A 25,816-nucleotide genomic window follows, 5' to 3' on the forward strand; every position below is an offset into this window, starting at 1 on the left:
CACACCAATTAATGTACACCACATTTAATCTTCACAACATTTGTTTATTTATTTTTTGGAATTAGAAGTACAAAAAAACTTCGAGGTCAAAATTACCCATAAAATTATGATATTTTCATCTGGTATCCCTAACATGATTGTTATGCAGCTAAATTAAGAAGAAGTTTAAAAATGGCTGACCTCAGACTCCTACCTACCTACGTAATTTGGGCGGATAATTTTACAAATAATGTTTTGTTAATTTGCGTAAATAATTGTGATATTTTTATTGAAATCGTCTGATTCTACATTGCTTTGAGTGTTACGTAATTTTACGATGTTATTCTCACATATTGCGTTAGAGCAAGGTGTAAAATACCGTACTTACGTGTGAAAGGTTATGATCTCATATTTTTGCTCAGAGCGGCTATTACAGCCGATTACAGAACAATTCACCAGTATTTTATCAAAGTTCAACCATTCAAAACGCTAACCATCACTATATTTCATAAGAGAAAGCACAATTTCATACAAAACAACGATAATTAAACAAGCAACGAACAAACATGACATGTCACGTACTTATTTGTTTGCCACAACCTCGGTTGTGGCAGCGGTGGAAAAGTGAAACTATGACAAGGACAAACAATAACAGCGCTTTCTCTGCTACTCCTACTGAAAGATACATAAGACTATCCCGTTCGGTCATTTACCCCCACCCCTCATGACCGATCCAGTTATACTAGATTCATGTTTTCTGCTAAGTATGAAAGGTTATATTTTTGGCATAGTGATGTATCGACCTCAGATCAATAACCTATCGACATTTACAGCTTTCTTATAGTTTGGCCCAGGACTGTCTCATTTTAATTGATGAGTACAGTCAAGGGCATAAATATATATACATTCCCAAAGTCTCAAAAATATGTGTACGCTCAGACAATAAAATCGTGTTCACATATTTTTAAGCCATTTGTCTGGATCGATATTTTTGCCTTCGACTGTACCTATAGTTTTCTTTGTTCTTACTTACTGACAGATTGTGTTTGCCAGACTATAGTTTAATACTAAAAACCGGTCAAGTGCGGGTCGGACGCGCGCACCAAGGGGACCGTACTTTTTAGTATTTGTTGTTATAGCGGCAACAGAAATACATCATCTGTGAAAATTTCAACTGTCTAGCTATCACGGTTCATAAGATACAGCCTGGTGACAGACAGACGGACAGCGAAGCATTAGTAATAGGGTCCCGTTTTTACCCTTTGGGTACGGAACCCTAATAAAAAAGACATTAATGATCATTGATGAATGTTCCTTTTATTAATATTGTTGGTCACAAAACTCAACTTTTTATTTCAGATTTCCAAAGGACGAGGAATAGGGGATATTACTGCAATGTTCTGCCACCAGAGTGCAGCACTAGCTTTTTTAGTGCACCGTAGAGTAACTTATTCATACTGTACCTTTAACAGGTTTTTGACAAGTTTTCAGTGGACCTACCGGAAAACTCGAATCCGAAATTTCGTTATCTAGCTGCCTCTTTATCGCTCGAATACGCACGAGTGACAGAGATGTTAGATAACGAAAGTTCGATTTTCTTGTTTCGCGATAGACCCTCAGATTGTGATAGTGGCGCCACCTACGCCGAGTTTCGCGTAATATTCCCTATTATTAAATAAAAAATATATATTAAACGAACGTTTTTTTTTTTCATTTCCTATTTGGTACAGTCAGCTGCAGAGAAAAGGTACCCCACGTCCATACTAATTTACAGAACTTTGTATGCAGGGGGGTGCCTTTTCTCTGCAGCTGACTGTACATGACTAGAAACTATACTTAGTCTTTTAGCATTAGAAAAAACGGTAAACCATTTCCACGTGTCTTTTTATTGACAAGTTTTTTTATAAATATAGCAATATTTTACTTATGAAAGCAAAAGTATGTAAATGATCGTATATTATATTTGTTGTGACTTATTTTCAGTGTTTTTCGATAAAACGACACGTTAAGATCTCTCGCCTTCTTTCTAATGATAAAAAAACGAGAGGTATAGTTAGACGGTTCTCAGTGGTAGACTGCAAATCAGATAAAAGCTATATTAGGTACATGCATTAATCCTCATATCAGGCGGCTCTTTGATTCCAAGGATTGCATAATTTTTATATTTTTTAATGATTCTCATCCTTAATGTTTGAGCTCCACCAGTTTGTTTCTTTGTTAGGACCTTTTCTACTTCTTGTTCTTCCGAGATGTTTTTCCGCTGCCGTTATGCAGGTTTTCTCAGTTACTCCACATTTCGTTCGCTGAAAGGTTTTCACCGTCGTTCAAAACCTATCATAACCTGTACTTCTTGTGCCAACGTGACCATTCAGATCTCCTCCCAGATGTAGCATTTCACAAGGTGGAATTGCAGTAATAAGATTATGTAGGTCTTCCCAAAATGCCTCCTTTTCGCTGTCAGAACAACCCGTTTGTGGTGCATAGGCTGATACAATATTAAAGCAAGACTGATTCTCCAACGCTATTTTTACTGACATTAATCTGTCGCTGACCCTCTCAACTTTAACAAGTCTATTGGTCAAATCCTCCGACAGGACAATGCCTATGCCATTTCTGTTCGCCAGGGATCCATTATATAAAAGCTTATACCCTTCGCCGATCTTTCTTGATTTTGACCCTTTCCACTTGGTCTCTTGAAGACAACATGCATCTATTTTCCTTCTTTTAAGGACGTCGCTGAGTTCAGCACTTCTGCCTGTCATAGATCCAACATTCCATGTGGCCAGTCGTAGAGATGCGCTTGTGTAACTTCGACCGTCGCTTCCGGGGGACGCCCTAGTATAGCAGCCTCGATCGTCGCTTAAGGGGGACGCCCTAGTGGTTAAACGTTTTTCTTTAACTTGCACTTTCATTAGGATAAGGAGATTTGTAATGGCTTTGTAGTTTTACGGCCGGTTGCCACCTGACGCCAAGGCAGTAATCCTTCTTAGGACTGCGAGCGCCGCCGTTGGACAGTGCTTGTCTCCTCCGCCGCCAACTCTTTTGCATTGTCCTGCCTGACAACACAACTCCAACACTGACCTAGGTCCCTTATCTTCAGGGTTAGCTCAGCCCTGGGCCCCTGCCCCCATAGCCAGGCGCCTATATGGATGGCGGCGCCAACTCGCCATGTCACATCGTCGTTATCGGATATTGTGAGTTTTTCTTGGAGATGCACATGCCACCGTGCAACCCACCCACATCCTGATGACCCTGCCGCCTCGGTCCGGGACTGCTTATTTGGTATTGAAAATAACCTTATTCGCAGCTATCCTACATACTATAGGATGATTCCACTATCCGCCACCTGTGGACCCGGTAGTTAGCTGAGGCTCGCCACTACAGTTACATCCCTAGCAAATTATCAAACTTATGACACCGTACGTAAATGAGAAATAACAAGCATATATGCATCTCTTTTCGGCACATTATCTAATTCGTAAGGAAGTAAAGTACGGGTATATATATTTGCGAAGCATTTTTGCCCGACTTCTATGCTTTAGTCATTATTCTGAGAGCGCGCTCTTCGTATATACGTCAACTTAAATTGCCGCTCGCGGTTTATGAATGAATGAATGAATGTTTCTTTATTCAGGCAATAGACCCATTACATACAATACAATAAAACATAAAAAGAAATACGGTAAAAATAAAATAGAATAAAAATATAATAAAATAAAACTCACTAAAAACTAAAAAACTAAACTACTTACGGTTCGGTTGCTGATGCGCGGACAACCAATGCAGGAAAAACGCATTTTGGTAAATGTTTTCATTTACTGTCACAATAAGCCTATTATTAGAAATGCGTACCCTGTTCCAGAACGACGCTATTCGGTTTCTAATAATGGCAAAGAAGTCAGGTACCCTGGCTTCAACAAACATCGCTGACGCACTGCAGAACCGTGGTTGTTTGGTCAGAATTCGCAAAGCGTCATTGTACTGTACTCTAAGGATGCTGTAAGCTTTTCGTGTATATTTCGTCCATAGTTGGCAAGTATAAAAACTTTGGCAATATGCCCGAAATAGCACAAGCTTAACTTCCCTAGAGCACTTAGCGAACCTGCGCGCCAGCATATTACTACGTATTGCCAGGGCCCTTCGTTCACGCTCCATGTCTAGATCGTCCTGCATGTTATCGCATAGTATATGTCCTAAATACTTGAATTGTCTTACAACCCGCACTGATTCACCATTTAGAAATACCGGTGCCACTCTCTCCGGACCCTTACCATATCTAAAAATTACCATCTCGGTTTTAGCCGTATTGTATTTCATGCCATTTTTTTAAGGCAAAGTTCTGGCAAACCGCTAAGAGCTTTATCACATGGATCGGTTAAATATTATTAAAATTAAAATCTAAATCCGTGAGTATAACATGGATCGGTCATGAGGGGTGGGGCGAAATGACCGAACGGGATAGTCTTATGTATCTTTCAGGAGTAGTGACAGAAAGCAATATATTACTTTTTGTCTTTGTCATAGTTTCACTTTTCCACCGCTGCCACAACCGAAATTGTGGCAAACAAATAAGTACGTGACATGTCATGCTTGTTCGTTGCTTGTTTAATTATTGTTGTTTTCTATGAAATTGTGCTTTCTCTTATAAAACATAGTGATGGTTAGCGTTTTGAATTGATAAAATAATGGTGAATTGTTCTGTAATCGGCTGTAATAGCCGCTCTGAGCAAAAATATGAGAACATAACCTTTCACACGTAAGTACGGTATTTTACACATTCCTCTTAACGCAATATGTGAGAATAACATCGTAAAATTACGTTACACTCAAAGCAATGTAGAATCAAACGATTTCAATAAAAATATCACAATTATTTACGCAAATTAACAAAACAATTATTTTTAAAATTATCCGCCCAAATTACGTAGGTTGTTTGTGGTAATATGTCAGCAGCAGCTACTCAGACGAGTCTGAGGTCAGCCGTTTATAATCTTCTTCTTAATTTAGCTGCATAACAATCATGTTAGGGATACCAGATGAAAATATCATAATTTTATGGGTAATTTTGACCTCGAAGTTTTTTCGTATTTCTAATTCCAAAAAATAAAATAAACAAATGTTGTGAAGATTAAATGTGGTGTACATTAATTGGTGTGAATAATGTGATTGTGATTTGTGATTTCATAAAATTAAAACTCATAATACATTTTATTTTACGTTTTATTTACTAAACATGTTTAGTTTTGTACCACCTGCGCGAATTATAGGAGGTATTTCATTGTTCATACGCCTAAAAAGAACGACCCATTGACATTTTATTCAACAATTTTAATACCTTTAGAGTTTTGAATGATTCACGGTTAGTTTCACTAGACTTATATTGACCGGGACCGTGAACATGATGCATGTAACTGCGTCCAAATATCGGGAGCTCACAAATAATACAAAAGATAATCACGGTCTATAATTTTAATACCGTCAAACTTTGCCTCCAGGGCAATCGCCCTAACGTGATATCAAACATTGGGGTAATTTTTACCAATATGGTATCCCCACGTTTATGACGTCATCTATGTCTATCCCTTACGGGCGCACGCGGTAGGCCGCATCTATGTAATTATGGATGGTATAGAAAGGATGCCAATCTCTTTTGGCAGAATTGTTGCAAAAGTGACCGCTTTCAGCTTTAAATAATAGTTCCTAATCTCTCCGGTGGCGCTAGTTAGGCTCTGGGACATGAGTATAACATGAACCAACAAATAACCCGACCAAATAACGTAGGTTGTTTTTGGTAGTATTTCGGTGTATGGTGGCGCCGCCTAATTACTGTTTTTTGATGGACACTTTTCATACATAGAGATTTGGCTCCTTTATATAGTCTCCATGTATGTAATGCTAGGTCTATGCCCAACCATCATGATTGTTTTTGTTTCAATCCGATTCTGTCTTGATTATATTGTAATTGGAAATTTTGCAATCCAGTAATAGATGTGTAAAGATTATATTTACGTTTTGTATTAGTTATAAGTCAAGATCTGGTACATTTGAATAACAGTCATGGATGAAGAATTAGGAGAAGTAACGCAAGAGAATTATGATTTACCTCCAGTGAAATACGAATGTAAGTTGCAGTTTATTTTTATTTACACAGGATTTCATTTCACCCTTACCTTCCAAATGCAAAAAAAACTGGTAGGCAGAATACGCATTTGTTTATATTGTTTACTTTAGCTGCCTATTCAATTGAAGCATTGGCTACCAGCACCAGCTAGGTATTAACTGGAGTAGCTAGACATTATTTTGACATAAGTATATTAAAGTGGCTGAAATTTGGTCCTCAGCTCATAGTTCAAACAGGATATGATGCAAGAATTACAAGATGATGCAAACCCTAGGGTTTTAACACTTTTAACACATATCTGCATTCCCTAGGTGCACGACTGGTGCTGCCCACCTTTGTGGGCTTTTCTATGTTAAATCTTATGGCGTAAAATTAGTTTCAACGGCTACCACTAGCATTAATGTGTGGCATTCCATAAGATTATGTGTGTAGTACTTTTCCCTCCACTAACTTTGCACCTTGCCAGTATTATATCAATATCATACTAATATACTTTTGCATCTTGTTATTGAAGATATTTTAAGAATATTTTGCTGATCCTTTGTTACAATAACATGTACAGTCGGTGCCCTAGCATAAGTGTCCATGATGATGATGTATTTCTGTTGCTGCTATAACAAAAAATACTAAAAAGTACGGAACCCTCGGTGCGCGAGTCCGACTCGCACTTTGCCGGTTTTTTTATGCCAATTATTCCTATTACGCATGAGGATGGTATAACACTATGGAGACATTACTATTTGAGCATTAGACATGTTGAAAAAACTGAATAGATAGGGCTAAACAATTGAAGTATATGGAATAGTTATTTACGATACAAGTGCGGAAAAGAGGAAATTCTAAACGAGTGGCGATAAATTAAAACACGAACGCAGGGAGCGTTTTAAATCGACATGAGTTGCGAATTACCTATTCGCACGTGTATCGTACAACGTTTTACAGTACATATGGCCCTTTAAACTTTCGACATATGCACGTAAAGTGCTCTTTACGCACCAGTGCGAGAAAATAGCACCATATGTACTGTAAAATATATTGACATTTTTAGTGATTTAATTGTGATGTGTCCCACTTTGCAGTGTCATGGTCCTTGATAGGACTGATTGGTGGGAAATAATAGCATCCAAATAAAATACAAAATAATTTATTTGGTTTAACTTACAATATACAAAAATATAAAAGGTTGGAATGTCCCATTAAGACAAGTAAAACAATACTTATGTCGGGAGACCTCACTCTCCCATTAGGAAATAGGGTAAAAACCAACAAACTGTACTTAACTAATTTATAATTAATATACAATTTCCAATTACAAGCGGTGGTGGCGAAGTGGACCTGACGTCTGACTTTCAATCTGGAGGTCACGGGTTCAAATCCTGGCTCATACTAATGAGTTTGTCGGAACTTATGTACGGAATATTGCTTGATATTTACCACTAACATCGTGAGGAAACCTGAATACATCCAAGAAGAAATTCAAAGGTGTATGTGAAGTCCCTAACCCGCATTGGGCTAGCATGGGGACTATAGCCCAATCCATCTTGTGCATGAGAGGAGGCCTGTGCCCAGCAGTGGGACGTATATAGGCTGAAATATTATTTTATTATTATACAATTTACAATTAATATACATTTTGAGATCTCAATGAGAAATATACGGTTTCAATTGCGTGATTACAATTATCATGTAAATCATTTTTATTTTATTTCATACTAAATGCATGAAATAGTTATTTGTGCAACAAGAGAGGAAAGTTGGTTTTTCTTGCGAGTGTTTATTTTGAGTCCCGAGAAAGCGAAAGATTCTAAGGTAGAATCTTGAGCGTAGCGAGGGACTCAAAAACACGAGATGTAAAATAACTTTGCTCTAGTGTTGCACACATAATCTTTCACCTCAGTAGTGAGAACATATTAAAGGTTAAAATGTATTTCGAATTACACAGAATAAACAGAAAAAAAAAGTATTATAATTTTTACGATACGATAAGATACGATACGGGACGAGACCGGACCGGACCGGACCGGACCGTACCGTACCGTAGTATGAAGTTCATGGCCTTCACTAAATTAAAAAGCTACATTGTTTCACTCCCTGGAGTGAGGAAAGTCGCACTTTCCTCACTCCAGGGAGTGACGAAAGTAGGCTTGTTCGGGCTGCTGAGGTGAAAAATATTTTTTAATACAGTTGCTCAAAAAGTGTTACTTTACGTAGCTGTTTAGCGTGCGGAAAGTTGGTTTTCGCGAACTAGTGCTTTTTACTTTTCCAATTTTTTTAAATTTATACTTGTTCCAATTCTTGACTACTTATTAGTTTCCTTTAAACGTCGTAATCAACATAAAAACCTACTGTTAATGTAAGAATACGAAAAATATACATATTTCATAATTTAATTACTTACCTCATCGTCATTATAACACGTTTATTTTTTAATATTGAATATTGAAAAACCGTTCTTAATAAGTTGTCTGAATGGAACGGAATAGCTATGGAAAGTAGAGGTAGGAATAGCTGCCGAAACGCCTGTCAAAGAAGAGGCGTTTTTTCTTACTTTTACTACCTACTAAAGAGGCGTTTTAAGTTTCCAAAGTTTTTATTCCTTTTTGTTGTTTTTATTATTTTTTCGCAACTGTATTAAAAAACGTCATCTTCGTCGTCGTCACTCGCCTAAGGCTCGTGGCAAGATATCTCTGTACTCGTGAAGTAATGACATACTTTCCGCACTAGCATCGAAATGTACTATTGTGTCATTTGTAGCTTGTCTAGTGCTCTAACGTAGGTAACGTAGGTAGGTATCTAAGAGGTTTTTTTTTTCAAAATCTGTGAATGCCTGTGTCTCCTAAGACCATTTTGACATAGCACCACAGGCTCTTGTAACTGCTCTCAGTGCCCAATTTAAAAAAATCACCTGTACATATTTCCCGGATTCGTAAATATCTATACATTTGTATTGTTCACAGATTTGGACCACACTGCTGATGTACAGTAAGTACATAAGCGCTTCTTACATCTATATTGCTGCCTGACCATATATTAATATGACCTTTTACCAATATATTTAAAAATTAAAAAGAATGCACTTCCACAATAAGCATTTCTGGTTGATTTTAAGTGTATGTAATATTGAATATTTTTGGCTACTCGCAACAAACTAAGTTAATTTAAAGTATTGTCAATGTTGTTTTAGTATTTCGTGAAATGGAAAGCTCATCCAAATCATCAGAATTCCATGCTTTTACCATGAGACCAGCTTTTTTTAGAAAGTGACTTAAAAAAAGGCCTATACCAGGATACATTCACTTTAAAGTTTTGAACATTCACTATGCTCCCAATATATTGCAAGTGGCCTTTTGCCTGCTCAATCCATAAATATCTGGGCGAACGAGCTTTGCTCGGAAAACATAAAAACTCAAAAATGCGCGTTTTCCCAGAGATAAGACCTAGCTAGATTGATTTTTCGCCCCCGAAAACCCCTTATATAACAAATTTCATCGAAATCGTTAGAGCCGTGTCCGAGATCCCCGAAATATATAAATATATATTATTTAGATAGAAGCGCTGGTGGCCTAGCGGTAAGAGCGTGCGACTTTCAATCCGGAGGTCGCGGGTTCAAACCCCCGGCTCGTACCAATGAGTTTTTCGGAACTTATGTACGGAATATCATTTGATATTTATACCAGTCGCTTTTCGGTGAAGGAAAACATCGTGAGGAAACCGGACTAATCCTAACAAGGCCTAGTTTCCCCCTCTGGGTTGGAAGGTCAGATGGCAATCGCTTTTGTAAAAACTAGTGCCTACGCCAATTCTTAGGATTAGTTGTCAAGCGGACCCGAGGCTCCCATGAGCCGTGGCAAAATGCCGGGATAACGCGAGGAAGATGATGATATTATCTAGATATATGTAATAGTAATAGTAATAGCCTTTATTTCATGCTTCTTTTTTTACAATTACATAAATTTCAATTATTATTGGTTTATTATTTGCATGTCGCTTGAGCGGAACAGGCCTCCCCCAGTTTTTCCCATTCCTTCCTATCCTGTGCTGTTTGTTCTCCACCAGTATCTGTCGAAGTTCACTAGCTCGTCTCTCCATCTTTTATTTGGTCTTTTTTGTTTTCTCGTTATTCCTATTGGTGACCATTCTGTGACACGTTTAGTCCACCGGTTATCCGTTGTTCGACGTATATGGCCAGCCCAGGCCCATTTGTTCTTTTTTATTGCGTATATTGTATCTTTTACTCCAGTTTTCTCTCTTATGACTTCGTTTCTGATTCTCTTTAATTTTAATTTTTAACATTGACCGTTCCATAGCTCTTTGACAGATTTTCAGTTTATGAATATGTTTCTCAATGGGGCTCCAGGTTTGGGCACCGTAAGTTAAGGTAGGTAGGACAGCAGTATCAAATACCTTTTTCTTTATGGCCATCGACATATCACTCTTCAGAATTGATTTTAGAGACCAATATTTTCGCCACGCTCTACTAATCCTGTAGTCTACTTCCTTGTCGAGTCTGTTTTTGAAGGAAACTAGTTGTCCCAGGTATGTGAAGTCTTCAACATATTCCATATTGTTTCTTCCGTGCTTTATTGGTATTTTATCTCCATTAGTAATGATTTTGCATTTTTTCATGTTCATTGCTAAACCTGCTTCCTTGCATGCTGTGTCAAATTCTGAAATCATTTCTTCTAGTATGTTCGGTTTTTCGGCAACAATTATGACGTCATCTGCAAACCTTAGGTTGTTTATGTACTTCCCATTAATATTTATTCCTTTGTTTTCCCATTCCAGTACTCTAAATATGGCCTCCAGGCATGCATTGAACAGTGTCGGAGAGATTGGGTCTCCTTGCTTTACACCTTTTTGCAACTAGAATGGTTCGCCGTATTTATCTGTTTTTATTCTCGCCTTGCTATGTTGGTATATCTGTTTTAGTATGTTAACATATTTTACCTCTAGGCCTTGATCTTCTAGTGTTTTGAATAAAAATTTATGGTCTATAGAGTCAAAGGCCTTTGTTAAATCTATAAATGCAATGTATATATCTTTATTTTTGTATTCTGTGTTTTTTTCTATAAGTTGGTGGTAAGCGTATGTAGATGGTCCATTGTACTGTAATTTGACCGGAATCCAGCTTGTTCCACTGGCTGGTGTTCTTCTAATGTGTTTTGTATTCTTTTGGTCATCACTGTCATGAACAGTTTATAGACGCAGGATATGATACTTATAGGTCTGTAGTTGTCTAGATTGTCTTTTTTTCCTTTTTTATGTAGGATAGTGATGTTGGAGATATTCCATTGTTCGGGTATGATTTCGTTCTTTATTATTTCGTTGAACATGTTAGTAATGACTTTGTGTAGTTCGTAGCTTGAGTATTTTAGAATTTCGCTGCAAATCCCATCTGGTCCTATCGCTTTCTCGGTTTTAAGTTTCTTTATTGCTGATGATATTTCATCCGTGAGAAATGGCTCCACTTCATTACATGTTTTCCTATTATATATTGTTGGGTCGTATTGTTTATTTAAGTATAGCTGTCTAAAGAAGTCTGTTGCGGTGTCAACTATCTCTTTTCTGCTTTCGGATTTCTTACTGTTTTGTTTTATGCTAGCAATGAGTTCTTTCCCTAGTGTCATTTTCCTTTCTGCTCCTTTTACAGCGCATTTAGAAGTCAGTAGCTCTTCTACTTCTTTCATTTTTTGATTTTCAATATCTCTCTTTGTTAGTTTTCTTATTTTTCTATTTACTGCTTTTATTCTGTTTTTGTCAGCCCTGGTTTTCTTTTCTTTTTCTTGCAATTGTGTCTTCAGTTCTAAGAATCTTTTTGTTTCGCTGGAGTATATGTTTATGTCTTTTTTCTCTTTTATTTTAGTTGACTGTTGTATACCCTTTTTCAATGCTTCTTCAATCTTGTTGTATTTTTCCTGCACTGTCTCGCAGCCTTTAACATTGATGTCTGTAAATAACTTTTCTGTTGCATTGTACACTGCGCCTGCGGAGTCGCTTTGTATGCGTTGTTGTCGTTGGATGATCTTTCTTCGGCTTTGGTTTGTATTTATTATTATTTCGACTGGTCTGTGATCCGATATAAAGTTAATGTTTCTTATCACTGATATGTCCTGCACATTGTGTTTGTTCTTAATTAAGAAGAAATCTATTTGAGCTTTATTTATTTGGTTAGGGTGTGCCCAAGTCCATCTTCTGTTTGGTCTTTTATTGAAAAGAGTGTTTCCTACTTTGAGATTCAATGTCCGTGCCAGGTTTATTAGTCCATCTCCTCTTTTATTTCTTGTGCCAAAATTATACGGTCCTAGTATATCTTCTTCACCCAGTTGTCGGAGTCCAATATGACTATTGAAATCGCCCATGATGTATTTATTATTTGCTTTGCTACTCCAGTAAGCGGATTCGATCTGCATCATGAAAGAGTCCACTTCCAGGTCTGAGGCGCTGCTGGTGGGTGCATACGCTTGAATGAAAGTATAGGTTCTCTTATTTATTGCCAGATCTACGGTTATTATTCTGTCAGATATATGGGATATCCTTGTGATGTGCGCTTTGATTTCTTTGTTTATCAGAAATCCCACTCCGTGTAGTCCTTTTTGTGCTCCATAATAATAAAATAGATGTCCGGATTGTAATTCCATTAGACTCTCTCCTTCTCGTCTTACTTCGCTTAGTCCTATTATATGCCATTCCAAATTTTCTAAACTAATCTCGAGTTCTTGTAGCATGTAATTATGCATGAGTGTACGGACGTTGTATGTCCACACATGTAGTTTTGAATTGCTCTGGGTATTTTTTGGGGGATTTGGTCGTTGGTAGTCGCCAGACTGACCAGGATACCTGGTGACTGATTTAAATTGTTGGTTCTATTTAGTTTGTTTGATTCACATTGTTTTGATAGTATATTTTGTTGTTGCTTGTTAGCTGTTGTTTCTACGTTACTGTTTTGCTTCCGGGGTCTGTTGTGCTGTAGTTGCTATTGGTTGCTTGGAGATGATAAGGAGTTTGATCTTGAACGGTTCATAATGGTGAAAGCATTTGTTTTGTAAATTTTTGCGGGGGCTAACTGCTTTGTCTCTTCTGAGGGCTTATTAGTATTATCAGATGTTGGTGACTTTGTTGGGGATCGTTTCCTTTTCTCGTTTGCTTTGTCTTGATTTGTTTTTTTCTTTTATTATGAGTTTGTCATATCTGATCATGGCAATATTGCCCTTTTTAATTTCTTCTTGCCTTTTAATGTTAAGCTCTTTTCTTATTGGAATGACATCCTTAGAATAGTCCTCGGAGACGTAGGTATTTGCTGGTAGCTTTTTACCGTTCTTTAGTACTTGCAGTCTTCTCCATGCTAGGGTTAGTTTAACTAGTATGGGTCTGTGTTTTTTATCCTTCTTTGTACCTAGCCGGCGAACTTCGCTTATTTCCCACTTGTCAAAACTCTCTATATCTCCATCTTTTGTTACATTGTTTAGGGTTTTTTGAACCAGTTCTAGTAATTCGGTGTCATTTCGCTCTGATTCTTCCACACCATGAAGTATTAGATTGTTTTTTCTTACTTCTTTTTCTAAGTTATGTACTTTGTTCTTGAGCACTGTTACATCTTTTTTCAGTTTCGAGTTTTCTTCCATTAGCGGAGCTAATTTTTCTTCTATGGCGGTTGACATGCTTGTGTTGAAGCTTTCTTTTAACGAGTTAGTATGTTTTTCAAAGTCTTTCCTTATTATATCCATGTTTTCTTCCATTCTCTTCATTAGTGCTTCGAGTGTCGTTTCTGTTGCCATTATGTTTCAATTTACTACTAATTTGGTAGACGAGGAATATTCTGGTATCACCGATTTAAGGATGGTATCCCTTTTTTGGGGTAATTTGGTATTTTTAACTAGCAACACTGCGTTAGCCGTCAGCTGTCACTGTCACGTTAGCGGATGTGACTTCAGTGCGTCTATGTTATTTATGTTAGGTTATAATGTATAGTTATAGTTATATATAGTTTGCGATGCACTTTTTGACACTATTTTCCTTTAAAATGCACTGTTTTTCCGCGGATTTTTAGTGAGTCACAGTCTTTGGGCTTAGGGCTTGACGTATTTCGAGGTTTTTCACTGCAACACTTGTTTTTTCACTGGTTTTTTTATTAAAAACTTCTGACGACACTTAGAACGGTTATTATTTGACAGATGCCAAACCGGAAAATTTTATATCTATATATATATCTATAATAATAATAATAATATATCTATATATATATATATGTATATATAGATATATATATAGATATATAATATAAATATATATTATCTTCTAGTATTTTCCCAACGCTTTGGAAAGAAGCACAGATAATTCCTTTACCTAAAAAGTCTAAACCTTCTTCCTTTTCTGACTACCGCCCCATTTTCATTCTCCCTTTTCTTTCCATGGTTCTTGAACGCTTAGTCCATCAACAACTAACTTCTTATCTAAATAGATATAGCCTCATGAACCCTTTTCAATCCGGTTTCCGGTCCAGTCATAGCACGGTCACATCGCTTATTAAAATCACTGATGACATCCGGGCGGGAATGGATAAAAGGATGGTGACGGTATTAACGTTGTTGGATTTCAGCAACGCGTTTAATGCTGGGCTAGATGAATCAGTGAAAGAACATGGATCAGTCATATGGCGTTCTAAAAAAAATTAAATCATTTATCCATATATATATATATATATATATATATATATATATATATATATATATATATATATATATATATATATATATATATATATATATTATAAATATAAATTAAATCATATATATATATATATATATAATATATAATTTTTTTGATATGTTTATACATTTTCATTTTTAGTTATAATCCTGTGTCGATAGATAGCAGTAAATTTACTGTGACTACAAAGTACTATGCCAATAACCCTCTATACAATCGATTATCTTTGATCACACTAAACTCTGATTTATAATTCGAGACCAAAGAATTTATGGCAGATACGTCACTGTCAAATAAACATTTTAGGTTTCACCAACCCTTTTGTGTCATGCTTCTTTATTTTGGAGAACATCATCATCGGTAGCTGTAAAGGGATATGTATGCGCTGTTACTGCCAAGTTTGTGCAAAGTTAGAGTGTTCAGTGTACGCTTTGACACACCGGTCACACAAAAAACCCGGTCAAGTGCGAGTCGGACTCGCCCACCGAGGGTTCCGTACTTTTTTAATATTTGTTGTTATAGCGGCAACAGAAATACATCACGTGTAAAAATTTCAACTATCTAGCTATGACGGTTCATGAAATACAGCCTGGTGACAGGCAGACGGACAGCCAGAGACAGACAGACGGACAGTGGAGTCTTAGTAATAGGGTCCCGTTTTTACGGTACGGAACCCTAATAAATAGGCTTTCCATCAGAGAAGGGTCCTTATGTTCCATGTGCAAATGGAGCATGTGTGGTCCTTATGTTCCGTGTGCACATGGAGCATGTGTGGTCCGTATGTTCCATGTGTACATGGAGCACGTGTGGTCCTGGTCCTTATGTTCCATGTGCACATGGAGCAAGTGTGGTCCTTATGTTCCATGTGTACATGGACCATATGTGGTCCTTATGTTCAACGTGTACATGGAGCATGTGTGGTCCTGGTCCTTATGTTCCATGTGCACATGGACCATGTGTGGTCCTTATGTTCCATGTGTACATGGAGCATGTGTGCTGCTTATGTTCCATGTGTACAGTCGCCATCTGATATATCTGAGCGGCTAAGCCTCTCACAAATATCTGAACACGCCTCTATTGTCAGAGCGTTAGAGTGCGTGTTCAGATATTGTAAACACCTTGGCCGCTCCGATATATCTGATGGCGACTGTACATGGAGCATGTGTGGTCCTTATTTTCCATGTGTACATAGAGCATGTGTGGTCCTGGTCATTATGTTCCATGTGCACATGTAGCATGTGTGGTCCTTAGATTCCATGTGTACATGGAGCATGTTTGGTCCTGGTCCTTATGTTCCATGTGCACATGGAGCATGTGTGGTCCTTATGTTCCATGTGTACATGGAGCATGTGTGGTCCTGGTCCTTATGTTCCATGTGCACATGGAGCATGTGTGGTCCTTATGTTTCATGTGTACATGGAGCATGTGTGGTCCTGGTCCTTATGTTCCATGTGCACATGGAGCATGTGTGGTCCTTATGCAAATGAAGCAAAAGGACCCTTCTCTGATGAAAAGGTCACTTAGGAATCCTTATGTACATATATTTTATTGCAGTATAAATATTATCCCTGTCGATTTTTTTTTGTCTTGAACTATAACCTCGTACGGCCCAGTTTCAAAGAGGGTATTTCCTAGGTAGGCCCAATGTCCTAGTATTAGAACTACATAATTAGGTCCTGAACGCCCAGACCAGACCAAATTTTTTTCATATCTGTTTAACCTCAATAGATACAGGTGTCATATTTTAGGGATGTTGTAATGTTGATTTAGGCTTACCAGACAAAAAGAAAAAAAAACACCAAAATCTTTAGTTCTTTATTTATCACATTGGGCTGCCACGTATATTATAAGACAAACCAGTAGTCTTAAATCTCATAGAAAATAAGAAATTACACACCTAATACTAGCAGAAATCAATAAAATAAGCCTTGAGCAACATAAAAGTTACAACAGTTACCTTTCTTTCTCATAAGAAAATTAAAAAATCCTACAGAAAAAACAAATTCACACTAAAATTTATAAAATAATACTATTTGTAACATTTAAGTTAGCAAAATTATCGTTTTTTCATAAAGAAACAACACTAACTAATACTAACATTTACCAATTTTAAACTACTTTCAAAATAAAAACCTAAAAATCACATACAAAATGTGTACTTTATCAAAAAATATGACAGATAAATCGACGGAATTATTGTTAATGTAATTTCTTTGTCTTCAAAAGGATCTTTGTCGTTTTTGAAATCACTGTTGAAGTAACTAAGTAACACTTGTATTATTTTAAAGATGTAACCAAGAAACTGTATGAGCCCAACAACCTATAGTGCACTGCCTTATGGGAATATAGTTCAGATCCGGAAACCGCTTTCAACTTTTAGTATGCTATTTGGCATAGTATTGGGTTTACAAAACTGCCGGGAGACAGCGGCGCCGGCCATCTACTTCAGCGGAATGACTTCATCAAAATGACTCACGTGGACCATGGGCCGTGGGGTATTAACCCTTAAATGCATGATTTTTTCTTTTTGCCTGAAATTAATATATGTCTTACATAATTGTTTACTGATTCTAGGAAAAATAAAAATAAAAATTAAAACATCGATTTTCACTGCTTAACCAGTATTAGAATTTACATAGGGTAAATAATAATTTATGTAAATTTATACAATTATTGGTAAAAGATATAAAAAATCTTACTACCATTAGAAATTTATACTATTTGTAATATACCTATAATAAAGATTTTAAATATAAATAATTACAAACCCCGAAAAAACCGCCTAAATTACATATTAAAAATCATTAAATTTTCCCAATTTTCCGCCATTTCGTGTTAAAAGAAATGTAATTTTTTTAAACTTAAATACTGCGCAAATTTCAATAAAACGACGGAAAGTGTATTAATTTACGATCAAAATAATATACAGGACCAAATAGATTTTACCTAATTATGCATAAAATTATATGTTTTTTGTTGTGTACATACATACATCACTATGCATTTAAGGGTTAAATCAAAATCAAAAGGATGTAAAAAAACATTCGATTATTTGGGTTTTATAACCAAACCAAAAGTCGGACGTTAAAGCAATGTATTACAACATTAAAGATGATGTCTCAAGCCATACACTGATACCAACAAAATCAAAATCAGACCAAAAATGTGAAAATTATGCATCAAAACGTAGGTATTTGCTAGAACAAATGCATTAAAGTTAAAAAAGTCGAAATTGGTCATTTTCAGGATAATCTGTATAAGCTTCTAGTATGTTATTAGCAATATAAAAAGGTTCATAAAACTGCTGGGAGACAATCTCTATAGTGCCTAAGTGACAAATAATGGCGTCATACATGTGACCACTACCGAAATTTGATAAATTTAAATTATAACTATACCATAAGTCATACATACACGTGTGCTATATCACTTCACTTGGCTTCAAAGAGAAATACTGGTTTGTTAAAAGTAGACACATTGATAAGCACATGGAAATTTTTATTAAGTACATTTCACAGACAAAATTCTCTGATGTATTCGAGAAACAGGACCCCAACAGTGCTTATCAGACATTTATTGATATATTCAAGTTAATATTTGACTTAACAATACCTCTCGAAACTGTTCGTAAGACGTACAAGAGTAATCCAAACTGGAAAACGAGAGGTATCGTAAAGGCAAGTAAAACCAAGCTTAAAATGCACTTGTTAACTCAGAGGTACAAAAATATCCAGATTTTGACTAATTATAAGATGTACTGTAAACTGTACAAAAAAGTGATACGTCGTGCAAAAATGATCACAAATGATAAATTCATCTACAACAGTGCCAATAAATCTAAAGCTTCATGGGCACTGATTAAGCAACATACTTCTTCCGTAAACCCTCTGCAGTCAATGATAAAAAAAGTAATGAATGATGGAATTAGTATATCGAATCCCTCAACGATAGCCGAAACTTTTAACCATTTTTTTCTTAATCAAAATTCGAGTAAAGCTGCCTGTGATAGATCTTATAAATGTATTTCCCAAACCGCCTGCAAAAGCATTTTTCTAAACCCTGTTGACAAAAATGAACTGAAAAACATTGTAAACTCGTTAAGCAATAAAAAAAGTGTTGGTCACGACTCTATTCCAGTACAAGTAATTAAAGCTAGTATTGATTTTATCGCTGATCCTTTGATACACATTTTAAACCTAACTATTGAGACGGGAATATTTCCTGAAGATTTAAAAAAAGCCTTAATTAAACCTTTACATAAAAAAGGTGAGAGGGATCAAATTAATAATTACAGACCGATTGCTCTGCTTCCAACTTTTTCGAAAATCTTCGAGAATAGTTATTTGTAATACAAGGGTGCAAAGTTGTATTTTACCCGCGAGTGTGGAATTGAAACACGAGCAAGCGAAAGGATTCTATAGTTGAACCACGAGCGAAGCGAGTGGTTCTAAAATAGAATCCTGAGCGTAGCGAGTAGCGAGTGTTTAAACACACGAGAAGTAAATTACATTTGCACCCGTGTGTAACACAAAACTTTTCCCCTCACTATAGCGAGGAAAGTGCAACATCCACAGGCGTTAGATCATCTTCATCACTGGAATCACTCATTTTTTTACGATATTATAACAGAAAACTCTGGAAGTTGTGTATTTTTACGCGAGTCGGTGAGAAAAGTTTTTAAGTAAAAAACTTGTTGACAATGTTGACATTTCTGACGTATAAAATGTCAACGATGCGTTTTGAAATTTCATCGACTCAACTTGTGCTTTCAGAATTACATCATTATAAAAAAACAAACGTTTCTTATGGAATTTTAAGGGTTATGACTTAAAATCATTAAATAAAGCTTAATTTGGTATTTTTTATTAGATTCTCAAACCATTTATTTAATGATATTTAATATCGAACGAACCATTATCATGAGCGTTTTACGTTTTGTTATCTGTCAAGCTACTTAAACACGCTCCGTCCAAGGTCAAATTACTTTCCCCACTAGTGGATAAAACGCGTTTTTCCCCGCTTGTTTTGAAGGATAAAAGACAACTTTCCGAGCTAGTGAGGGGAAAAGTTATTTACAGTAGATTATTTAGCTTCATACAAGCAAACAAAATACTTAATTCAAACCAGTTCGGATTTCAGAAGGGAAAATCTACATTGGCAATATTTAAGATTTTTATGCGCATATGGGATCAGATTAACAATAAGAGACCATGTTTTGCTCTTCTGTTAGACCTGTCTAAAGCCTTTGATTGCGTGGTTCATAATACTGTTTTACGTCAAATAGAAAATTTAGGAATACGAGGAAATGCTCTGAAACTTTTCAAAACTTATTTATGTAATAGGAAGCAGGCGACAGTTATTGAATCGTTTAATAGTTTAACAAAAACCATAGAGCAGGAGCAATCAGACTTTGAAACTGTCAATGTAGGAGTTCCGCAAGGAAGTGTATTAGGTCCGCTTATTTTTCTAATTTATATTAACGAATTACCCAAAATTGTCAATGAATTATGCGTTCTATTTGCTGATGACGCTACACTTTTATTTTCAGCATCACTAACTGATGAGCAACTTGAACACAATATAAACAACACACTAGGCACTGTAATTGAATGGCTGAAAACACTAAACCTTAATGTTAACTTAAACAAAACAAAACTCGTTCAATTTAGAAATTATAGAACTTCACCTATGTCTATCACCGTAACACAAGAAGCGGTGCCAATAGAACAAGTGGACAGTGCTAAATTCCTAGGAATTACAATAGATTCTCATCTCAATTGGAAGTCTCACATTGCTGATTTAAACTGTAAAATTGCAAAAGCAGCTTATGCCTTATCTATACTCTCTGAAACATGTTCAGAAAATGTAGTTAAGAGCGCATACTATGGAAATGTACATTCACAACTCACTTATGGCATAATTTATTGGGGTGACTCTGTTGATGTTCTTACTACATTCAGGTTACAAAAAAGATGCTTACGAAACATGTTTCACTTGCACCACCGTCACTCAGTTAGAAATGTTTTCAAGGAAAAGCAGATTTTGACTCTAACTGGAATCTATATACTCGAGCTTTGCCTCTTTGTAAAGCGAAATGGAGAGTATTTCACAAAACTCCTCAATTAATGATAACTTGCGCGTGCAATATAAATATAATTATCGTATCCCAAAGGTGAACAATAAGCTTATGGATAAAAGTGCCTACATTGCAGCAATAAAAGTTTTTAACAAGTTGCCTGTTGAAATAAAGTCAGTCGAATGCAAACAATTTAAAACCATTCTAAAAAAATGGCTTATTAGTAGAGTGTTCTACAGCATGAAAGAATTTGACGCTTATGACAATAGTGCATGCATGTATTAATTTTGTTATTTAGTTATAGGTTAGTCTTAAGTATATTGTACGTCCGTGATGGACAAACTGTTGAATCCTAAATGTATTATTACCAACATCGTACACAGTTATACAATAAATATTATCTTATCTATCTTATCTTATCAAACGAAAGGTTATTAAATATTTTATGATTCGTTAATACATTATTTATAAAAACAATGTATATTTTAGGAGCTACAAACAAAGAAAAACAACTTTTTTGGTGGTGTTGGTGGCGGTTTCCGTATCTGAACTATCTCTTCGGCCGTTTCCCATAAGGCATAGTACTACTAAAAGTATGACAAATTAAGCTCCTAACTATAGAAATATTTATCCTATTTTTTTCTTTCTTTATCACACGAACACATACTCATTAGAATGAGCAGGATGGTAAACCAATATTAAAAACAATTTATGTTATATCCGCCCGACATACTAGTATTAGTACAAATACATTTTCGTCAAAAATAAATATCTAAAAATACGAGAATATGGTAAAATAACAGTGTTTGCGTATAAACTAATTACAGTTAGTATAACATAAGGATTTCAAAGATATTAATAAATTAAACTAATCTTTTCTCGTTGCAAGTGTCATTGCTGTGACGTAGTGACAGAAGATCGAAGATAACCGCCCCCCTCCAAAGACCTTTTATTATATAGCAAGACCGTGTACTGAAGATTCTTGATAACCATATTTGAACCGTAATTAGCTATTATTAAGGTTGAGCAATATACAACAAACGAGCGCAAGGATAGTCGAACGGAGTGTGTCCTTTTCTAACAACATGTCCATTATATATATAGTTTAGTATAGCAGTTTAATGATCGAATTTCAACTGTTGTGAGACATACTAACATTAAATCATTTTACGGTTTAGACTTATTTGTTTTAGTCACTCGCTATTACACACTACACTATCACACACACACACACACACACACACACACACACACACACACACACACACACACACACACACACACACACACACACACACACACACACACACACACACACACACACACACACACACACACACACACACACACACACACACTACTTCAGCACTATTAGTGCTTGAGAAAGGAGACCTAGGCTCTCCGAAACATGTCGCGCGAGTGACTAAAACAAGTGAGTCTAAACCGTAAAATGATTTAATAATAATAGCAGTTTAATGGTGGCAAAATCTGTCTTCCATTGGTAGAGGAGGCTGAGGAGGAGGATGAGTGGACGACCCGCTGTTCTGGAGGTGTACGCCCGGACAACCCTTTAGTAGTTTTGATTAATAAATAAATTAGAAATGAAAAAAAGTTTAGTATATATATTTATGTGATTATTTTCAGATTACATGCGTGGGGCGATAGTCTGAAAGAAGCTTTTGAACAGTGTGGAATGGCAATGTTCGGCTACATGACGGAACTGAACTACGTGACCATCAGAGAGGTGCACACCATCGAGGCCAATGCTGATGACATGATGGGCCTTTTGTATCATTTTCTTGACGAGCTGTTATTTTTGTTTTCAGTTGAACCATTTTTAATCTGTAAAAAACTGGTGATCACAGAGTTTAATGTGGAAGAGTTTCGGATTGTTTGCAAGTGTTATGGTGAAGAGTTTCAGATTGGCAAACATCCCCAGGGGACAGAAGTAAAAGCTATAACTTATTCTGCTATGCTAATTATTGATGAACCAAAAGATAATAAATATGAAGTATTTGTTATAATAGATATATAACTAAATAAATATTGGTTCCTTCATTATTTTTATTTATACCCAATTTAATTCCTATCCTTATTCATGAGCAGAGTCGCGTTTTAAAAAGGGTTGTAAAGTAATCGGTTTGCCTCATTGAAACAACTACATTTATGAAAGAGGCGGTTTATAAAACGCTATCCTGACACCCCCGTCCTCTCTATCTCGGCGACATTTTCTTGAATTTGTGTAGCTGTAGTCGTCCTCTAGCTGGCGCGGGTGCACAGGGCTATAACCGCGAAAATCGAAGTTCGCAAATTGCGGGCATTTCTTCCCTGTCACTCTAATTTAGAGGGACGGTTTTTGGTCTAGAAGTCTTCTAGAAATCGATTTTCGTTCATGTCGCAGACATGGGTATATTTGGTATCAGTGCATTTAGTGTGATGTCCTAAAGACAAATATATGAGATGACAAGCGCGAAAGTGGTGGGGGTAGTTGCTGTGACGTCAAAAAGTCGGCAGTACAAAGTTTTTTACCTTTTTTTTTATACATACCATGTGGGGTACCAAATGAAAGGGCTTTGTGTACTCACAAAGCCTCACGAAGTAGTGAAAATGTTACAGTATGTTATATATTTGTGATCACAAATACATAACATACTGTAACATTTTCACTACTTCGTCTAACAAATTATTAGAAAACGTTTGCTACAGTAAGGAAAAAAAAAATCCCCCCCCCCCCTTTTTCATTAGCGGGCGCCATTTTCAAAATTTATATAGCCATAGCCTATGTCACTAACACAATAGGGAATATTACACGAAACTCTGCGTAGGGGCCGCTACTACCACAATCTGAGGGTCTATCACGAAACAAGAAAATCGAAATTTCGTCATCTAACATCCCTAGATGGTCACTCATCCGTCACTCTTGCATATTCGAGCGATAAAGAGGCAGATAGCGAATTTTCGGATTCGCATTTTAGTACAGGTAAAATAAGACTAAATATGGCCATTTGGCGGCAAAATATGTACATCCATGAAACTTTGTTTTTTATCTTTATCTTGGAACTAGAAATGAGGATCTGATGAGTTCTATCAACATTTAGGGTTCTGACCCCCTTTTCGGGGGGTGTGGTCAGGGGGTTCATTTAAAGAAATGCACAGTTTACAAACTGGGCATATGAGGTGTCATTTTCGTGTAATTTTTTGCGCTGAGTCGAATGAGACCATATTCATACTTAAAGGATCAATATTTTGCGAAATATGGATGGTTTTAGTTGAAGAAAATGAAAAAATCAAATATTTCAAGTCAAAGTAGGTTTTAATCGGCAAAACAATTGGAAAACTTTTATTTATTTATTTATTTAATCTTTATTGCACAAAAGCAAATACAATCGTCGACATGGTCGTATTTACAGAGACAGAAATAAAACCGAATGCAATTATTCAGTAAATGATCTAACTTGTTCAAGAGCACTACACTAGGTACAATATGCACCTAATACCAACTATGAACATGTTTAGTTATTAATATTATATTTATTTTTCGTTTTCTCCGAAATTACTCAATTCATCGTTTTGTTCAGGGGCCATGCCTTTGTCCAAGTCCGAGTTGGAGCAAGAAAGCCCCTTGCATATTTTGCATAAGACTGCAGCACACCCCTGTAGGGCAGGATTTTTCTCGAGGATTTTGATGAGTTGTTTTTTACCTTTGTCGTAAACAGCGCTGGTTTATTATTTATATTACTTGATAAATAAATAAATATTATAGGACATTACGAGTACTACACAAATTGAGTCCAACAGTGAGCTTAATAAGGCTTCCGTTTTGGGTACTTAGACAAGGATATATGATACCTATATAGATACTTAAATACATAGAAAACACACATGACTCGGGAACAAATATTCGTGCTCATGCCACAAATTAATGAGCTGTGTAATTAAATAAAGTAAAGTACGTTCTTTGTTTTTATATTACATGATGTTGCACCGCCTCTAAATTATCTGCTTTGTCCAAAGGTTGACTGATAGAGAATGCCTTATAGCATTAAGTCCATCTTTTGTACGATTGTATTTTCTTTTGTGCAATAAAGATTAAATAAATAAATAAAGGTTTTCCAATTGTTTTTGCTGCTTAAAATCTACTTTTGACTTGAAATCTATATATATATATATATATATTACGCGAGGCCGATTTTTGTTCATCCCATCAGATCTACAGTTATGGTCCGATTTTAATAAATTATATGTCATTTGATTCATCTCATGCTACAGATTAGCAATAAGCTCTTAGTTTTTTGATTTTTTCCCGAAAAAGTACTAAAAAGTTAATTTGAAAAATGTACCACGTGACCTTTGTTCTGACTTGAGATTGAATTGAACTCAAACCTATATCCAATGTAAGTAAGGTATCCAATCCATTCAAATATTTGTTTTGAGACTGTAACATGCATACACCACACTAAAAAATATATTAAAACACCATAAAATTTTAGTATTGTGTTTGACAACATGTCAGACATGTGTCATCCACATCGTACTCATCAAAATGACACATGTTTATTTTATTGTTGCTTTGGCCCATAGAAGGTAGGATCCTATAGAAGTGGCGTACCGCGTGCGCCCGTGAGGGACAGAATTTGTAGCCCACCATAAACCATACAAATCGGTGGAGAAAAGCATCTATATTTACTTCAAAAAGCACGTACGGCGAGGTTTGTTCTTATAAGGATGTTAAATGATGTCGGATCTTTAAGGTAAACGGTCAGCCAATGGGGTTGGCAACTGTCAAAGGTTTGCAGAGATGGCGCCATCATAGCTTGCCCCTTTTTCTATAAGATTTGGCTTAAAGGGCTGGCATCCAGGGCATTAAAAAAACAAAAATTTTACACAATTCTAGGGATTGACAGGGCAAGCTATGCTGGCGCCCTCTGTTAATT

At 36.2% G+C, this 25,816-nt stretch overlaps 1 protein-coding gene across 1 annotated transcript; it reads left to right on the forward strand.

Annotated features, from left to right (window-relative positions):
- Positions 1-5,887: 5,887 nt before the first annotated feature.
- LOC134755267 (protein archease-like) lies at positions 5,888-22,938 on the forward strand. Its single transcript, XM_063691781.1, has 3 exons — positions 5,888-6,100; positions 9,058-9,082; positions 22,527-22,938. The coding sequence occupies exons 1-3, from the start codon at positions 6,037-6,039 to the stop codon at positions 22,915-22,917; spliced, it is 480 nt and encodes a 159-aa protein (XP_063547851.1). The 5' UTR covers positions 5,888-6,036; the 3' UTR covers positions 22,918-22,938.
- Positions 22,939-25,816: the final 2,878 nt, after the last annotated feature.

Source organism: Cydia strobilella, chromosome Z (genome assembly GCF_947568885.1).
Source record: "Cydia strobilella chromosome Z, ilCydStro3.1, whole genome shotgun sequence".
NCBI classification, from domain to species: domain Eukaryota; kingdom Metazoa; phylum Arthropoda; class Insecta; order Lepidoptera; family Tortricidae; genus Cydia; species Cydia strobilella.